Raw genomic sequence first — 18,420 nt, 5'->3', positions numbered from 1 at the left:
TTCAGAACAGAATCCAAACTACTTTCCAACCTGGCCCAACTTGGGGAGGCCCCTGACTCTGATCTCATTTGCTGCTAGGCCCTGCCTCACTACTCTGCAGAAGTTACTCTGACCAAGCGGCTGCCCGCTCACTCCACGCCTTAGCTCTCGCGGTTCCTGCTGCTCAGCTTCTAGTGCAGACATGCAGCTGGCTTCCGGCAGCTCGCTGCTCATTTTGTGTAGATCTCAGCTGAAATCTCCTTCCCTCCCAGACGCCTGCCGGAGCCTCCCACATGGCCCTCCATCCCCCTGCTGCATCCATCCCAATGGCACTACCTGATGACAGGCTCGGAGGTTCCTCTGGAGCTCTCTCAGTAGAGCAGAAGCTCTGTGAGGGCAGCAAGTGCCTGGACACACCTCTGCCCTGACCGTGAGCACAGCAGGCTTAACTTGTGCCAGCAGCACTTGGCCGGATGGCTTCTCCTGCTGCGCCACTTTGCTTGACTTTGCATGAAGCAGAAGAGAATTAACAGGAAATTAGCACGCACACCCAGAAGCTCTCAGACAATGGCCGTTTGGAGGAGCCCGTGGATCAGTGCCCATACCCAAGCCCCTCAGGTGGGATAACTCGGAAGTACAAGTCCTAGGCCGGCTACAGAATTTCTCAGGGGCCTGATAATTCCCTGACTCTCAGAGGCAACTGCCTGATAATGATTTTTTTTTTTATTGGCTACCGTCCTTTCTTTTTCCCTGCTTCCTTTCTCTTCTATAGGTGCTCTTGGGATTACTTCCTAAATGAAATTCTACAATTAAAAACGTACCTTGGGCCAAGTGTGGTGTTGATGGCCTGTAATCCCAGCGGCTGGGGAGGCTGAGGCAGGAGGATCGCAAGTTCAAAGCCAGTCTCAGCAACTCAGAAAAACTCTGTCTCTAGATAAAATATCAAAAAAAGGGCTGGGGATGGAGCTCAAGGTAGAGCACTGGCCCAGCATGTGTAAAGCCCTGGGTTCCATGCTTTTTGCCAAAAAATAATAATAATAATTAAAAACGAAAACAAGCAGGGAAGGTGGCACACACCTGTCATCTCAGCGAATGGAGAGATCGAGAGGCAGGAGAATCTCAAGTTCAAAACCAGCCTCAGCAACTCTAAATAAAATACAAAATACCTGTCTCTAAATAAAATATGAAAAAGGACTGGGGATGTGGCTCAATGGTTAAGCACCCCTGGGTTCAATCCCTTCTACAAAATAATAATAATAATAATAATAATAATAATCTCAAGTTGAAATGCCTCATACATTGTAGGTTGATGAGATGTCTTGAAAAGTAGTTTGGCAGTTTCTCAACATGTTAAAACATGGAGTTAGCATCTGGCTCAGCATGTCCACTCCTAGGTGTATACCCAAGAGAACTGGAAACATATGTTCAAACAAACACGTGCACACAAGTGTTCATTGTGGCAGCAGCCATAACAGCCCAAAGCGGAAACGCCCCCAAAGCCCATCGCCTGAAGAATGGCTACAAAAACATGGTGTAGCCATGTACCGGAGGATCGTTCAGCCACAAGAAGGAATCATATGCTGCCATGCTCCAACAAGTCTGAACCTTGAAAACATGACAGATAAGAGAAGTCAAATAATTAAAGGTGTTGTATCCGTCTACAACTAAGAAAAAAAATTAAAAAAAAAAAAGAAAGAAAGAAGTCAGGCTCAAAAGACTGTACATTGTACTTTTAAGTCCATTTTTTTAAAAATGTCCAGAATAAGTAAATCTATAGAGAAGAAAAGTAGATTCATAGCCAGCTGTAATCCCAGCTACTCGGGAGGCTGAGGCAAGGGGATCACACGTCTGAGGTCAGCTTTGGTGATTTACGGAGACCCTGTCTCAAAATAAAAAATAAAAAAGGGCTGGGAATATAGCTGAGTGGCAGAGTGCCCCTGGGTTCAATCTGGTACAAAAAATAATAGTAATAATACATGGTGAATAACTCAATAGATGGTACACAGCCACAAACACAGTCTTGAAGACCGTCACACAAACAGCCCCAAGCCACTGCAGCCTCTATCCGATGCACTGGTCCCCAGCCACCAGCTCGTTCCCCACATGAAATCTGACAGGCGTGTCTGCTTGGAATTGTCTTGGAAGGGAGTGGAGCGGCGTGTGCATGTGAGTCTGGGATGGGGAGTGTGGGGACGGTGTCAGGCTGAGTGGAGTTGGTAAGACCAACCTGACAGCAGAATCCTTGGTGGGTGGCAGTGAGTCTCCGAGCCACAGAAGGGCACCTCCTGATATTGTAAGGCCACCGACACCCTCTATCCACATTGTGTCTCCCGTTGGCCCAGGAAGGTGCTCCTTTTGGAGTCTCTACAGTAGGTCACTGTCCCCTCTGCAGGATGTGCCCAGTGGCGGGAGATTAGCCAACTTTCTCAGCTCTTCACTGCCCAGTCATCCTATCTATCAGGGCAGAGAGGAGAACAGGGAGCCCGACTCTGAGCAGGGATGGAGAGAGGCAGGCTCAGCCATAACCCAATGTCCAAGCCTTTTTCTTTTCCATTAAGAAGAAAATAATTTCTTTTCTTTCCTTTTGTCCCCTTGCCCCTTGCAGTTATGGGGATAGAACCCAGGGCATCCCTCCCATGTCCTGGACAAACACTTTATACTGAGATATACCCCCAACCCCAAACAAAATCATATCTTTTTTTTTTTTTTTTATTGTAGTGGGGATTGAACTCAGAGGCCCAGGGCCACTCTACCACTGAGCTCCATCCCCTGCCCTTTTTATATTTTATTTTGAGACAGGGTCTGACTAAGTTGTTTAGAGCCTTGCTAAGTCACTGAAGCTGACTTTGAACTTGTGATCCTCCTGCCTCAGCCTCCAGAGTCACCAGGATTACAGGCGTGCGCCACCTCACCCAGCAAGGAAACATTGCTTAATTGACTTAGAGCATCATCTCCCTTAGATTGTGCTTGATTGTCCTCCCAGGTGAGTGGCACCTTGGGTCCCCTCTCTCCTCTGACCGGCTTCAGGACTAAGCCCAGTCAGCTCCCCTGTGTGCTCTGAGGCTGTCCGATAAGTGGGAAGCAGCACAGTGACCAGCAGGCGGGCCCTGGGCTGAGCAGGCCCCGTCTGCACCCTGACTCGACCCGTTTTCTCATAGCATGCTGCAGGGGTGGGGCTGGCTCTGCTGACACTCTGTGTCCTGTCCCCCGGGGGACAGCCCTCCTCCCCATTCATTTTGGTAGTCATCAGGACCACCCTCTTCCATGAATTCCAGAGTTCTGAGGTGCCCTCTGCTCCTGCCCTGGGCAGCCGGCTGCCCCAATCATCCTGCAGGGCCATGTGGACGCTCGCTCTGACTGTCCCTGGTCCAGGAGCTCAGTGGCGGAAGTGTAAATCCTCCAGGCTGGCTCTGGGCTCTACTTCCCTGGGCACCTGCCTCAGAGGACGTGGCTGTCCTTCCCTCCCCTGGCAGATGGTCATTGTTCCCTGGGATCTATGCAAAGGAAAAGAAGCAGCACAGCACCCCAGCCAGACTCCCCCCAACCAGCCTTTGGTGACCCTGGCATCTCCCCTCAGAACCTTGCCTAAGCAGAGGACCCCTGGCACCTCTGGGCAGCACTGGCTTTCTGCCCCAGCCTAGCCCAGAACTCACACCGACCATTTAGTCAGTTGTCACTCAACAAATATTTTTGGCCTTCCTGCTCTGAGCCAGGCATGGTGCCAGGCCCTGAGGATAACAAGACCAACAAGGAAGTCAAAGGGCCCCTGCTCTCCAAGACCTTGGATATGGTGAAAGCTTATAAAAGGCAGAACACCCTGCGTTCAGTCACCCTCGCAAGCTCTCCACAGACATTAAGTCATATCAGCAAGAAACTGAGGCTCTGAGAGGTTAGGTGACTTGTCCAAGGTCACACAGCTAGTAAAGGGTTGAGACAGGAACCAAACCCAGCCAGTCCAGTTTTGGAGCCAAGCCTTTCCACCATGTGTGATTGCTTGTGGATGAATACAGAAGACAGAGGCAGAGACAGTCCTCCCAGCTGCCTGTTGGGTACTAGGGGATGGCTGAGCAGGTGACCTTCCCTTTCCAGATACCTTGAACTGACTCAAGTGCGTCTGAACACAAGACGTTGCCTCGGAGCTTCACAGTGTTATGTCCTTATGGCTCAAAGGCTTTGCAGGTGCTGAAGGACAGCAACTTTGGCTCTTGGGTGGGAGAGCAAGGAGGGAGCGGAGGTCACGGGACCAAGAATCCGTGACCAAAAGACTCCATGTCGGTGGCATTGGGTCCCCACAGGAGCAGAGGGCAGCCTGGGGTCCCCCCGTGTTTGTTCACACAGTCTCGACTACACTCCCCTCATCACGGGCCCTCGCCCTTCGCCGTTTCCAGGCGTGTCTGCCTCACACGTCTCCAAACCGTGGGAGCAGGGCCGCGTGTGTCTCCTCCAAGGTCATGTGTCTCTGGCAACTAGAGCCAAGCCTGGAAGAGAACAGCTCAGTGACGGTTTCCAGCGAACCGATGGGTGAGTGAAGAAGGGCGGGTGGGTGAACGGGGCCCTCAGGGCACGCAGCAGTAGGGTGGCTATTAGTCGCTGTCCCCATTCCCTGGGCTGGGGTGGTGCCCAGCTGAGCCGTGCCACCCGACCCTTGCTCTGACTCCAGCCCAGGGAACATTGCTGGGTTATACTTGGGGCAGATCCCTAGGGTCACAGGAACCCCTGAGGGTTCAGGGAAACTTGGGGACAACAGCCTTTTCATCACGCCAGGTTGCAGGTCCTCTTTTGCTCTGTCAGTCCCTCCAGCAGCCCTGCTGGAGGAGGCAGCGTCCACAGACCCCAAGGGCAGCGGTCCCTTTCCTGGTCTGACCCTGCAGTGTCTGCTTGGTGCCCACAGCAGTGGAGCGTGCCTGAGGCCCAGCAGAGGGACACAGATGTTAACAAGTAGTCCCTGGGACTGTGGGGACACCCACCAAATTCTCCTACCCAAGCAACCCTGCTGCAAGGAAGACCCAAACCCACAGCTTCAGGGCTAACATCCCACCATGGACAGAGCACGTGCTTATTCAGGGCCTCCTGGACACCTGCAGAGTCCTGGCCATCAGGGACACAGGCCTCGGGAGACAGGAGAAATGAGGCAGCCTTGAGCTTGGGGGCCAAGGACCATGGTGAGCAGCGGGCCCCAGGGCGAGTCAGAGGAGCCTCCTCTTCAGAGGACCAGACGCTGGGGTGAGAAACCGCACAACCTGCCGGGAGACAATCAGAGAAGGGCTGAACGTGGCAGCAGACGTAGAGCAGGCAGGGGAAGGAGAGGAAGCCAGAAGTGGAGGAAGGAATGAGCCCAGGTCTCAGAGCTTCTACAAAGAAAAGCTCATTTGCTCCTCACAACAAGGCCCTGAGGCCAATACTGTTAAAGTTCTAATGTCATAGAAGAGAAATGGCAGCACAGAGAGGTTGGGTCAATGGCCCTCGGTCACACAGCTGGAAATTAGCCGGCAGGATTTGAACCCAGGGAGTCTGGCTCCAGCATGTGTGCTTCTAAACCACACTGCACTGCGTTGGCCACAGAGGTCAAGCCCACAGAGGTGCTTTTGGCCACACAAAGGAGCTCAGCACCATGGGGACAAGGAGACCTTGGCAATTTAAGCAGCTGGTCAGGCTGAACCTTTAGGGCTGGGCCTGGAGGCCAGAGGAGGATGGGTTTTAGGGGCAAGGCAGGAGAGCTGCCAGGAAGCCATTGCCACGTCCAGGCGGGAAGAGGGCAAAGGGAGCTGGTGGGAGGGCAGGGGATGGATTTGAGAAAAACTGAGCAGGTAAAACTGGCAAAATGTGGGGACTGGCAGGAATAGATGCAGAAAGAGGGAGGTGTGCAGGGGGACTTCCCGATTCCCAGCAGGCTGCTTGGGGGATGTGGGGAGTGACTGAGTTCATCGGGTTGGGACGCATAGCCGGGAGGTGCCTACGGGACACCCAGGTGGAGGTGCTCCGCCCTCCCTGGAGAGCCCTGTGGCCCTGGCACCCCACATTCCCCTTCCTCTCACCCACCTGGGCCTCCCTAGCTTCATCGTCCCCACCCCAGAGCCCCGGCTTCCTGGAAAGCCCCTGCACTTGCCCTGGATCCCAGAAGCCCCAGCGCTAGGACACGTCAGGTCGTCCCAACTTCCCGCCCACGCATAAGGTCTTCAGAGGCTAGAAGGGACTTTTCCACTCTGTTTTCCCCTGGCGGCTGGGGACGGGCTCTCCCTCCATGTGACGTGACCGTGGCCTGTGATTCCGCCCCTGACAATTGAGCCAGCACCAGAATGGGGAAGACCCCAGGCCAACCTGCCCCTAGGAATTGCAGGCTCACCCAGGGGCCCGTGTCTGTGGAGGGAGAGGGGAAGAAGTGCGTGTGGGGTGGGAGGAGAGGGACGAGGGCGGCAGTGCTTGGGACAGAGTGGGGCCTCTCTGCAGGCCATACAACCTAGACGCTTATCCTGGCCCTGCTCCTGGCCCGCCACGTGGCCCTGGGCAATCGCTCACCTGCGCGGGTCTCCTGTCTGCTATTAGCCTGAAGTAGGGAGGCCCCTGACCTCGCTCTCTAGCTCCGGAAGCGCAGCTCCTGCCAGGAGAGGGGACGCTTGGCTTGGCCGATGTCTCCACAAGGTGTTTTAGCAACAGCAGACAATAGGGCGGCTTAGCGCTGGGAGCTTACTCTGCTTACTTTGGTCTGTGTGCCGGGACATGCCAGGGCTGGGTGTCGACATTTCGGTAAGCCTCTTGCTACAATAGCATTCTCGGCAGCTTCAGTCACTTAGGCCACAATGGTAATCCGCTCAGGAAGGGCTTGGCCCTTGTCACAGCCTTGGATGCCATGTTTGGGGCAGGGTGCCAGCCAGCCTCTGCCTGCAGTCCTCCTACTGGTCTGCCTCCCTCTGTCCCCGCACCTCCTATGTCACCTTCTGATGCCCTACAGGCCCACCAACAAAAGCAGGGAGGGCGGAGGGCCAATCTCAGTAGGAGTGCATGGAGTTAGACACTAAGATGACCCAGTCAGGTGTTGGGGTAGAAAGGAAGAATGTGGTCTCTTTTTGCCTATAGGGTTATTATTATTATTATTTTGGTACCAGGGATTGAACTAGGGTGTTTAACCACTGAGCCACAACCTCAACCCTTTTTCTATTTTATGTAGGGACAGGGTCTCATTGAGTTGCTTAGCGCCTTGCTAAGTTGCTGAGACTGGCTTTGGACTTGTGATCCTCCTGCCTCAGCCTCCTGAGCCTCTGGGATTATAGGCGCACCACCATGACCGGCCTAGAGATTTTAAAATAGGTGTTTTTTTTTCTTCTCTGAAGAAATCAGGTGAGTGGGGTTTGGTAAGGGGGTAGGGGGTGGCCATTAAGCCTCCAGAGTTTTCTGGAAAGAAAACGAGTGGGGGCTGAGGGTGCTCCATGGTCAAGGAAGACCCCCAGGAATAGCTCCCCAAGGACCAGCTCCTCTTCCCCCTGAGTTTCAGGGTGGGCAGTGAGTCCTGAGTCAGGGTGTAGGGCTTCCTGGTTCTGGAAGCCACTCTGACCCACAGGTCACGGAGTTCTGGGAATGGGAAACACCTCCACCTGATACTCAGCACGCCATACTATTCACCCTCCTCCCTTCTGACACGTTCTCCCTTAACGACCAAGTCACTTTCTCCAGGTTCCGCTCCCTGGATCAGAGCGAGCCAGCTTCCATTTGAAGGGAACAGAAAACGCCCTAACTGGCTAAACCATAAAGGACATTTGTTCATTCCAAATGGCTCAGGGACAGAGGATGGACCAACTCGGGGGTGTCACCAAAGGCCCAGTCGCTCCCTATCCGCCCTGTCTTCCTCAGCCCGAGGTCCCGTGGGGCTGACCTGCTCGTGGCACTGTCTCTGTTGGTGTTGATGGAAAGAGCTTCCTTGTCCCAACCTGGCCATCAAGAGCCCTGTCACCCTGGAAGGCAGGACTCAGCAGAAATACCCTCAAGGACACCTCAGCGTTGCTAGGGGGTGCCATGTGACTTGGGAGCTTGTGAGGCTTCCAGACCCAGGGGCGGCATGGAGACAGGAGCAGCTGGGAGGGGGAACGGGCCTGGCTACCAGGGGACCCGACACACACCCTTCCCCGAGGACCCCCACCCCTGGTTCCTCTTCTTGCCTCCCTCTGCACCAGGGCAGCCAGTATCCATATTCCCTCTCAGGGCTGCAAAGGCCACACCCATGTGGCCGATTCCCCCCTCATCTATATCTGAAGCTCTGGATCTTCCAACCAACGTCCTGTCCTAGTTGTTATTTATTTATTTATTTATTGGTCCTGGAGATTGAAGCCAGGGGTGCTCTAACCACTGAGCTACATCCCCAGTCCTTTCTATTTTTTGATGTTGAGACAGGGTCTTTCTTACTAAGTTGCCCAGGCTGACCTTGAACTTGCTGTCCTCCTGAGCCGCTGGGAGTCACAGGCACGCCTGGCTCCTGCCCGGGATCTGCTCTGTTCACAGAGCCTTTCTACTCAGTGCCCTCAAATTCACCCTCCACGGAAAGAACAAGCCGTCCTCGCCGGACACCGACGATCTCCACTACAGGGGTACTCTCACGCACACTGTTCAGCTCTCCAGGCGTCCCCATCTTGGGCTGGTCCTTCTCCTTCGCCCTCCACAACGCATCAGGCTTGACCCCCCTGGTGGTTCTTCCCAAACCTGTGCCCTCTTCCCCAGGTCTCCAGACACTGCAGAAACTTCTCCACCAGCCTCCTTCCCAACACACCTATCCTCCTCCTCACTGGTCACCCCCTCCCTCCAAAACCTTCAATGTCTCCCCAGCGCCCGCATGACCAAATCTACTTCCTTTCTCCTGACATTCAAGGCTCCTTGTGAATCAGCCTCCTCTAACATTATGGGCTCCTCTGCTCTGCTGTGTGTTACATGCCTGCTTGTCACTTACATCCTGAAAGACCCTGAGCTTTCCTGCCTTGTCAATCCCCGCAACTTCCCAGGCCTCTGTCCTCCTGGCAGCCTTCTCTGACCACTTCAGCACCCAACCTCTGTCCCTGTCTGATCCTTGAATCCACTGCCTAGACTCACCTCTGGGGGTAGAGGGCTCTCTGCCCTTAAAAGAATGGTCACTGTCCTCAAACCCTCTGGGATTCTCTGTAGGAATGAGCTCATGTGTGGAAGCAGCTGTTTAAAAGGGGTGGTTTGATGTTTTACCAACAAGGACAGCATCGGGAATTCTGAAAGAAGCTTTAGGAGGTGCAGCCTCCTCAGAGAAAGTGTGAGCAATAAGGGCAGCTGCTTTTCGGAGAGAGCCACAGCCTGGCATCAGAACACACCGGCTTCAATCCCAGCCATCCTGCTCACTAGCTGTGGGGTCTTGGGCAAGTCACTTAACCTCTCTGAGCTCCAGTTTCCTCACCTGGATTGGAGGGTATTGTGCCACCTGCTCTACCTGCATCATTAGAGGATCATGAGGTGCTGTGCAAGAAAGAGCTTTGCAAAGTCCTACAAACAGATCTGGCCAAGGAATGTTTACCCAGTAACCTGGCCACAGTCTGTCCTGCCCCTGGAAGAGGGAGAAAGGGCAAGAAGGAGCTCGGCCTGCCCCAGCGGTATCTCTGCACCAGTCTGGCCTTCGCAGGCTGTGGAGAGAACAGGAGCTGATCAAAGGCCACAGTTGTAATCAGCAGGGGAGGGCAGCTCTCCCCAGGCCCGGCAACCTGCCGATCAACTCCATCTGACACTTCCAGGCATCCAGCAGGGCCTGCCTGCCCTCTAGTGGACACATGTGGGAGGTGCGCCCACTTTTGAGCCAACCTGCCTACTTTAAGGTATGGTCAGGGATGGCAGAATGCCACTGAGCGCCAGCTGTGGCATGAACTTGGTTGTCCTGTAGAATTCCCAGCAAACTTTTCATATTATATACCCATTTTAAATATGGAGATCCTAAGGCTTAGAGGTATAGAATCACTCAAGGCCTTACAGTTCCTAATGGTGGGGCCGGAATTCCTGTCCAGGCTAGGCTCTGTGGAGCCAGGGGCCCAGAAGATGTAGGTTCATTTTGGGGGAAAGCTTTGTATGGCAAAATCAGGGCCGCATGGCCGGGCACAGTGGCACATGCCTGTAATCTTAACAACTCGGAGGCTGAGGCAGGAGGATTGCAAGCTGGAGGCCAGTTGCAGCAGTTTAGTGAGGTCCTAAGTAACTTACTTAGCAAGACCCTGTCTCAGAATAAAAAATTAAAAAGGCTGGGGATGTGGCTCTGAGGTAGAGCACTCCTGAGTTCAATCCCCAGTACTGCAAAAAAAAAAAAAAAAAAAAAAAAAAGGGAAGAAAAGAAAAATTTTGCAAAATTGCCTGGGACCCTGGATTGAATTACCAGCACAAGAAAGGAAGGAAGGAAAAAGAAAAATCATTCTTAGCCAGGAGGGGTGTAAACCACACACCTGTAAACCTAGTGACCAGGGAGGCTGAGACAGGAGGATCACAAGTTCAAGGTCAGCCTCAGGAATATAGAAGGCCCCAAGCAACTCAGCAAGACCCTGACTCTAAATAAAATATTTTAAAAGGACAGAAGATGTGGCTTAGTGTTAAGTACTCCTGGGTTCAATCCCCAGTTTAAAAAAAAAAAAAAAAAAACGATAAAAGCATACTTAGCTCTTGGAAGATACAAAAACAGGTGTCAGTCTATAATTTCCTGAGATAGGAGTCGATCTCTGAAGTATTCGTGCTTTGACTCCTCCCATCTGACTGCTCCTTCTTTGACCCTTTCCTTATTCCATTTCTTCTTCTGGTGCCCACAGGGATGTTAGAACCCAAGGTCCTGCTCCTCACCCTCTGACCTCTCTTCTGGGGACCCATTCATTCAGGGAAACCGGGCCAGGAGTCTCGGGGCTCCATTTCCTGCAGCTCTGGCTCACCGGCCTTGGTCCAGCAGCCCCACATGGCTCATGGGCCCTCGAGCTTCCATACCTGTTTGTTCTGGAAGTCATTGCCTTCTTCAAACCCCTAGGAGTGACAGCATGTTAGCCAAACAACTGGTTTTGCCACCTTTCTGATTTAAGTCTAAATCCTGCCTCTGCCACCAGCCAGCATGTGATCTTTATCTTCTCCCTCTCGGAGCACTTGATGTGCCCTTGTCTGATGTTGTGATGTTGGGAAATCCGTGTGTTGCTGTCAGTTGAGGAGAGCCAGGATCTGGTTCTTGCTCAACACTACACAGCCATGTCGCTTGAGGGAGGTCGTGGGGTGCTGGAGGGCTAGATGTTCTCATCAGGATACACAGACCTGGAGCTCAGAAGAGAGAAAGATTCGGAAGTCAACAGCAAATGAATGGTTCCATATCCTTGGATGAAGATGACGTCACTCAGAGAGGAAAAGGGAAGAATCCTGCAAAACACCCGCAGGACCAGTCTTAACTCTGTGGCCAGCAGGTGGCAGCATAGGCCACCAAAGGGGGCCAATGTGAGAGGCTGGTCTCCCAAAAGATTGACCTCCTGGTTGAAGCTGAATCAGCAGGAGGTAGTGCATGTAGCTTTTGCCAACTGAAAATGTACTGGATGAGGCTCAGCCAGATGTTATCTTGGCAAGAGCACTGAAGTAGGATCTAGAAGGATAGCACATCTGAGCAGATGAGCTACCAGGTCCAAATTCCAGTTCTACAGTGTACTAGCTCTGTGGCCTTGGAAACCCAACCTGTGTTTCAGTCTCTTCGACTATAAAACAGGGACAGTGAGAGCATCTGCCTGCCCAGGGTCGTGTATTAGACAACAATATGTGAAAAGCTTTTAGAACAGTGCTTGGCACACAGAATGTGCTTAGAAATACTAGCCACTAATATTATCTTCAAGATCATTCCTGAATGGGAAATCCTCAGGTCTCTCCTTCTTAGGAAGAAGTCCCAAGACCTGAACCTGGAGCTCAGAAAGAAAGCAGCCACGTCTGACCTGTGACAGGGAGAAGCCCACATCCTGTGGCTCCAGGGGCCTCAAATTTCAGAGGACATGCCAAGGGAATGGTGGGCTCGGGGAGTGTGTCCTCCCCCTTGATGTCCTTCTCACCTGATCAGCAAGGGTCTAGCACCTCCCTTTCTTTAGTTTCCAGTGGTGATTAGAGCTAGATGTGTGTGTGAGTGGGAGTGTGTGTGAGTGAGAGTGTGTGTGAGTGGGAGTGTGTGTGAGTGGGAGTGTGTGTGTGTGTGTGCGTCCACACGCACGTGCATGCACAGGTAGGGAGAGAAGACTCTTCTCCCTTCACCGTGTTTGTCTCTGATCCTCAAGTCCAAAGGTGAAATAGAAAGAGCCCTGGACTGGGCAGTAGGTGACCCAGGGTCCAGTCCTAGCTCTGTGACTCTGGGTGACTTACTTTCCTGCTGTGACCTCAGGTCTCTAAGCTCTAGCTGTCGGATTTCATGGTCTTGGAGTTGACCTGTGAGTCTTCTTCTCAAGTCCTGCAGCTGGACCCGGGCTCTTCCTGGCTCCCCCCTCAGCCCCACGCCCCCTCCAGTGTCCCCGTGAAAGGCTCCCAGGTTAAACGGGGGAGGGGCGCAGAGAGGCCCTGGAGCTGTTTCCATTTCCCCTGTGGCTACTTCTTAGGGGTCAGTAGGAGGGCCTAGACTGCCAATTTAGCAACTGCCTGGGCCTCTGGGGACAGGAGTCTAAAAAAAACTAAGGGGCAGACACTGGAGGTCAGGCCTCGTGGGCACTCTGAGCTGGAGGGAGGTTTTAGCCCAGCTCTGGGAGCCATGTCTGGCGCCCATTCAGCCCCTGTCCCAGCCTGCAGCCCTCCCCAGCCACCAGGAAGGAGGCCACACCGCACTGCCAGTCCCCAGTGGAAGAAAGGAGTCCCTGGGAACTGTAGGGTCCCAACCTTGTGAGGCATTTGAAACCTAGTGGGGCTGGTGACATCGGGAAGACCACACTTGATGGCCAGGAAACCAGGGCTCAAGATCCTCGCCCCCAAAGTCCCTCTCCTGGAAGGAGCAGGGCACAGAAGGAATTGCCACTGCCACCCCGGAGGTGCTGAAGGACAGACACTGTCCTGTCCAGCTCTCCCCGATTTCTTTCTTTTTTTTTTTAATTTATTTTTATTGTAAACAAATGGGATACATGTTGTTTCAGTTTGTACATGGAGTAACAGCATACCATTTGCATATTCATATATTTACATAGAGTAATGATGTTTGATTCATTCCGTTATTTTTTTCCTTCCCCCCCACCCCTCCCACCTCTCTTTTCCCTCTATACAGTCCCTCCTTCCTCCATTCTTGTCCCTCTCCCACCCCCCATTAAGTGTCATCATCCGCTTATCAGTGAGATCATTCCTCTTTTGGCTTTTTGAGATTGGCTTATCTCACTTAACATGATATTCTCCAATTTCATCCATTTGCCTGCAAATGCCATAATTTTATTATTCTTTATGGCCGAGTAATATTCCATTGTATATATATACCACAGTTTCTTTATCCATTCATCAATTGAAGGGCATCTAGGTTGGTTCCATAGTCTGGCTATTGTGAATTGAGCCGCTATGAACATTGATGTGACTGTATCTCTGTAGTATGCTGATTTTAAGTCCTTTGGGTATAGGCTGAGGAGTGGGATAGCTGGGTCAAATGGTAGGTCCATTCCAAGTTTTCTAAGGAATCTCCACGCTGCTTTCCAGAGTGGCTGCACTAATTTGCAGTCCCACCAGCAATGTATGAGTGTACCTTTTTCCCCACATCCTCTCCAACACCTAATGTTGCTTGTATTCTTGATAATCGCCATTCTAATTGGGGTGAGATGGAATCCTAGTGTAGTTTTGATTTGCATTTCTCTTATTACTAAAGATGGTGAACATTTTTTCATATATCTGTTGATTGCTTGTACATCTTCTTCTGTGAAGTGTCTGTTCATATCCTTAGCCCACTTGTTGATTGGGTTATTTGTATTCTTGGTGTAGAGTTTTTTGAGTTCTTTATATATTCTGGAAATTAGTGCTCTATCTGAAGTATGAGTGGCAAAGATTTTCTCCCACTCTGTAGGCTCTCTCTTCGCATTGCTGATAGTTTCCTTTGCTGAGAGAAAGCTATTTAGTCCCTGATTTCTTGTAAGCCACAGGGACATGCCTGGGGGATGAGTGGAGAAGCCTGTCCTGGGCCGGAGGAGTCCCCAAAGGATGAAGTGGGGGCCTGATTCTGAGTAGGGGGCACACTTCACCCTTTCTGGATCCTGGGAATGGAGCCCTAACTGAGTGGCTAGATAATCTGAGACCCCACACAATGAAAATGCAGAGCCCCTTGTTCAAAAGTCTTAAGAATTAATTCCAAAGAGGGCTGGAGACACGTCTCTGTGGTAGAGGACTTGCCTCGCTGGCACCAGGTCCTGGGTTTGATCCCTGGCACAACAACAACGACGACAACAAAGAATTCCAGGGAGGCGACCCTAGAACATTCAGTCAAGCGTGGCACTTTCCTAGTGGGGCCCTTCTGAGCACAGGGCCTGCGTGACTGCACATGGTGTGTCCCTGAAGCTGGGCCTGCTGAGACGCTCAGTTCCTAAGCAATGACAAGCGTTAGACTTGTATATGTGCCGTCTCATTTACCTGTCCAACAGCCCTACTGACTAGGCACAATCAAGTTCTCGGTTTTTGGTGTGGTGCTGGGGATGGATCCCAGGGCCTTGTGCACGCTAGGCACGTGTTCTACCGCTGAGCTACCCCCAGCCCACGATCAGTGTCTCTTCGTGGATTAAAAAAAAAGCCTAGAGAAATTAACCCCTGACTCAGGGTTGCATACAGTAGTGAGAGGCGTCTGGACCAGGCTCTTCCTGGGTCAGAGAGTTTTCTTCCCTTGGGTGGTGCTGCCTCTGACCTGAAGAGCCTCAGGGGTCCGGGCGGGCTGCCAGGAAGCATGGCTTTTGAGTGTGGGCACCCCGTTGTGTGGCAGATGATTGATCTGCCCTAGTGTGACCTGCCCTGTGCTGAGTCGCTGGCATCTGGAGGGGCCCTGGAGCTTTGGCACGAGGGTGTTACAAAAAGCACACATGCTCAGGACAGACACACCTGGATTTGTATTAGCACTGACCCACACTAATCGACTGTGAAACTCACTTCACCTGCAAGCCTCGGTTTCCTCATCTGTAAAATGGGATAACAACACCTGCTTCATGTTACCCTGAGGACTAACTGTGATCTGGTGTAGAGAATGCCTGGCATGTAATCAGTGCCCAGTACAGTCCAGTCTCCTCAGCAAAGGCTCTGCCCCCACTCTTACCTTCTCTGTCTTCAGTAAGCTGGCTTGCTGCCTGCTCTCTGCCCCTCTTTGAAGCAGCCCAAATTTCCTCTATCTCTAGACTGCTTCTCCTTCAGGTGCACCTAGAGAGGGACTCCTCAGCTGCTTCCCTCTTAAATAACCTGCAGCATCCACTGGGTTTCTAGGCTTATTGCTGAATTAACATGCCCAATGTAGGGAAATTTCTGGATTCTTAGAGTCCCAGTGGCCTGACTCCGTCCTGGGGCCTGTGGGGGAGGGGATAGTCACCAGCCTTGGTCCTCATGAAGCACTTGCTTCCATTCCTCAGTGAGGGTCTTGCCCAAGTCCCTCTCTTTCCTCCTCCCACCCCCTTTCAGGGAAAAGAAGGCCCCCTTCCTGTGGGGAGCCCCCTTTCCTGGAAGCATCCCACAGGGGTACCTGGCAGGACCAGTAACCTTCTTGTCTCAAGGGGTGGTTTGGGTTTCTGAGCTCCCTCATCTCTTCATTTTCATCCCTCTCGGGGCTCATTCCCTGGGGACAAAGTTCCTTTCCAGTCCCTCCTCCAGGGTAGGGGGATACCTCAGATCTGGAAAAAAAAAACACTCGGTCTCCAGAAAAGGGAACCAATTCTCCCTTCCCCTCCCCCAGAACACAGACAGCTGCACCTTCGGCCATTTGGGGTGACGCCTGCCCCTTGCCCTCTCTCCAGGAGCAAATATTGGATCAAGTTCAGCCGCCAGCTGTTTAATTAAGAGCGAAGTCAGCAGTGGTCTGCGGGTTTGTGAACGGCTGGAATCCTGGGAAAGAAGAAATGCTGCGAGACATCGAGGCCCCCCGGGCCCTGTGGGCAAGAACAGATTCCAGGTCACAAATCCTTTCCTTCCAGAGGCTACCTGAGGCACTGCCAGGTACCTCCTACCCGTGAGACTGGGGTGGGCACCAGAAGTGGCTGGTCCCCTGGAATGGGTCTTTCTTGCCAGGTCATTTGGCATAGGTCTGATTTGGGACTGCTCGGTACATCAGGTATTGTGTCTGGTCACACCTAGTCGCTCAGCGGACTTACCACTGCGGCCTAGCCACTGGGGCGTTTTCACCTGGTAGTCACTGACACATTCTGATGATTTTGATTGGACATGGCTGTTCATTTGGGTGTAGGATCCCTGGACCCAGCTGATCACCCAGGTGTGTCGGAGCTGAACAGGCCTGGTGTCTGCCCTATCATGCAGTTAGGCTGCGTTCCTGGGAGTCTCTGGGCACGGGGTTCACCCCTGAGGAAAAGGGATTGTGAGGGTAACCCCCTGCCTCTGCCTCAGTTCCCTTAATGTGCCCCCACCCTGCACCTGTCCAGGCTGCTCCCCGTTCTTGACCCCTGCTGACCCCTCCCTGTCCTGCTGAGCCCCACTCCCATCCCTTGAGCCACACCTGGCTGCTCTGGGGCCCCAGTCCCTCCCCGGCTGCAGGAAAAGGGGAAGCTGGTCTAGGAGGAAATTAGGGAAATGAGCTGTGACTCCAGGGATGGGTTCACTTGAGGGTGGCCAAGGACTCCCTGCTGGTCCCAGGGGGTTACGGGCTGGGGGCTTGGTTCCTTCAGGCTGAGGCAGAACAGCTGGCTTCCCTCCACGATGGGCACATACTGAGCCAGGCCAAGAGCTGGGATTTCTAGCAAGAGGTGAGGGGGTCACAGCCTGCCCGGGCATTTCTCTGGGCTGTGCTAACCTCAGAGGACAACACCATGAGTCACCACCAAAGGCTGTCCGCACCTCTCCCTGCCCACATTGAGGGAGGGGGTGCCAAAAATCATAGTGTTGACCTGGGGCACTCGGAGCCAGAACACCCACCAGGGAGGGCCAGGGCTGGGGGAGATTTCTGCCTGTCAGCAGAGTCAGGTCCCTGGGCACAGCTGGATGCTGGCCACCAATCCAATGGCTCGGTTTTAATGTGAAATGTCATGCAAATGTACGCCAAGGAGCATCCACATCCTCCACGCACGCCCTCGGAGTTTCAGAGGCTGTGGCCTCTGGGTCTCCCCTGTCTGTCCCCAGTAAGTTCACCTTCCTGCTGGATGATTTTCCCTGTGGCTCTGTCCTTTCCCATTAGGATCCAGAGCGGCGGGAGCATCCAGGCCCCGCCACTGCCCTCTGTCCCTTCTCTTCCCGCTTCCTTCTTCACCCTGGGCGGCTGAAGCCTGGGGCTTCCTCTCTAGCCTCAGGCTGGTGGTCACGGATGGCTGGAGACCTGTGGGTGCCCAGGACAGGCTCCTCACTTGGCATCTTTTCATTGGGACATCTTTTAAACATTTGTTCAAAATAGGTTTAGAAGGGAGGCCCAGGGTTCCGTGGGAGCGGGGAGAGGAGGCGGCTGGGGCCAGCCTCTTTGGCTCCCCAGTCTGGTTTCCTGTCCCCGCTCAGCACAGCAAAAGCCCTGCTGTTCAGCCAGCCCCGCCATCGCCATCGGGTGTCGCTGGAGAAACTCGACAGTGAGGGGCTTTCTCCTGCCACACATCTGGTTGCATGGCCAGGGGGTCTGTATGTCCACCCACCAGCTGGCTTCCCCCTACCCCAGTCGTGGCTATGAGGCCTCTGGGGCATCTTGTCTAGCTCCTTGGAGACCACTCCTGCATCTGTGCCATCAGTCTTTGCCAGGTTTCAGACCAGTGGAGTGGGTGCGTGTGTGAGTGTGTGCGTGGCAGGTGTGGGTGTCCGGCTGTTCTCAGACAGACTGGAGCCAGGACCTCACCACTCCGACCTCTTGGTCTCCTGGGAGCCAACCTGGCCCATTCCTTCTCACTGGGTCCTGAGTGTCCAGTTAGGAAGAAGCAGGGCCCCCACCTCTCCTCCAGTGCCCCGTCGCTTCCCTTTCCCAAGGCTCCGGAATCTGCTGCCAAGGTCGTGGGAGGGCCTAGGGCCTGGGGCCTGGTGGCTGGAAGCTTGCAACTTGCACCTCTAGTCCTCTAGTTACCGTTCTCCTGAGCAGGGCCCAGAGCGAGGCCTCACCTCTGCGCTGACCCTCCCAATGTCTCCCTCTTCCTCCCAGGAGCGGGGGGGTGGGTGCCTCCATGAGGTTGGGATTTGGTGTTTAATTATGGAGCAGGAACTTGGCAATGAGGCAGCTCCCAGTAGGGTGTGTGGTGTCTCTCAGCACCCTGGCTAATGAGATAGTGCCAGCCAGCTGACAGAGGCAGGCTGTGTAATTTACGGGTGCCTAATTACTGTGGAGGCTATTGC

General features: G+C 53.3%; 1 protein-coding gene across 1 annotated transcript in view; it reads left to right on the top strand.

Annotated features, from left to right (window-relative positions):
* The first annotated feature begins 15,983 nt into the window (after positions 1 to 15,983).
* Positions 15,984 to 18,420, top strand: part of CDK18 (cyclin dependent kinase 18) — a 37,260-nt gene continuing 34,823 nt past the window's right edge. The window contains exon 1 of the mRNA XM_079107881.1: positions 15,984 to 16,104. Within this exon, the coding sequence (XP_078964007.1) occupies positions 16,008 to 16,104 (97 nt within the window). The 5' untranslated portion in view covers positions 15,984 to 16,007. The remainder of the gene's footprint in view (positions 16,105 to 18,420) is intronic.

This window comes from Sciurus vulgaris (genome assembly GCF_902686455.1).
Source record: "Sciurus vulgaris genome assembly, chromosome: 12".
Lineage (NCBI taxonomy): Eukaryota > Metazoa > Chordata > Mammalia > Rodentia > Sciuridae > Sciurus > Sciurus vulgaris.
Note: the sequence above shows the minus strand (reverse complement) of the source record. Positions and strands in the feature narration are given on the sequence as shown.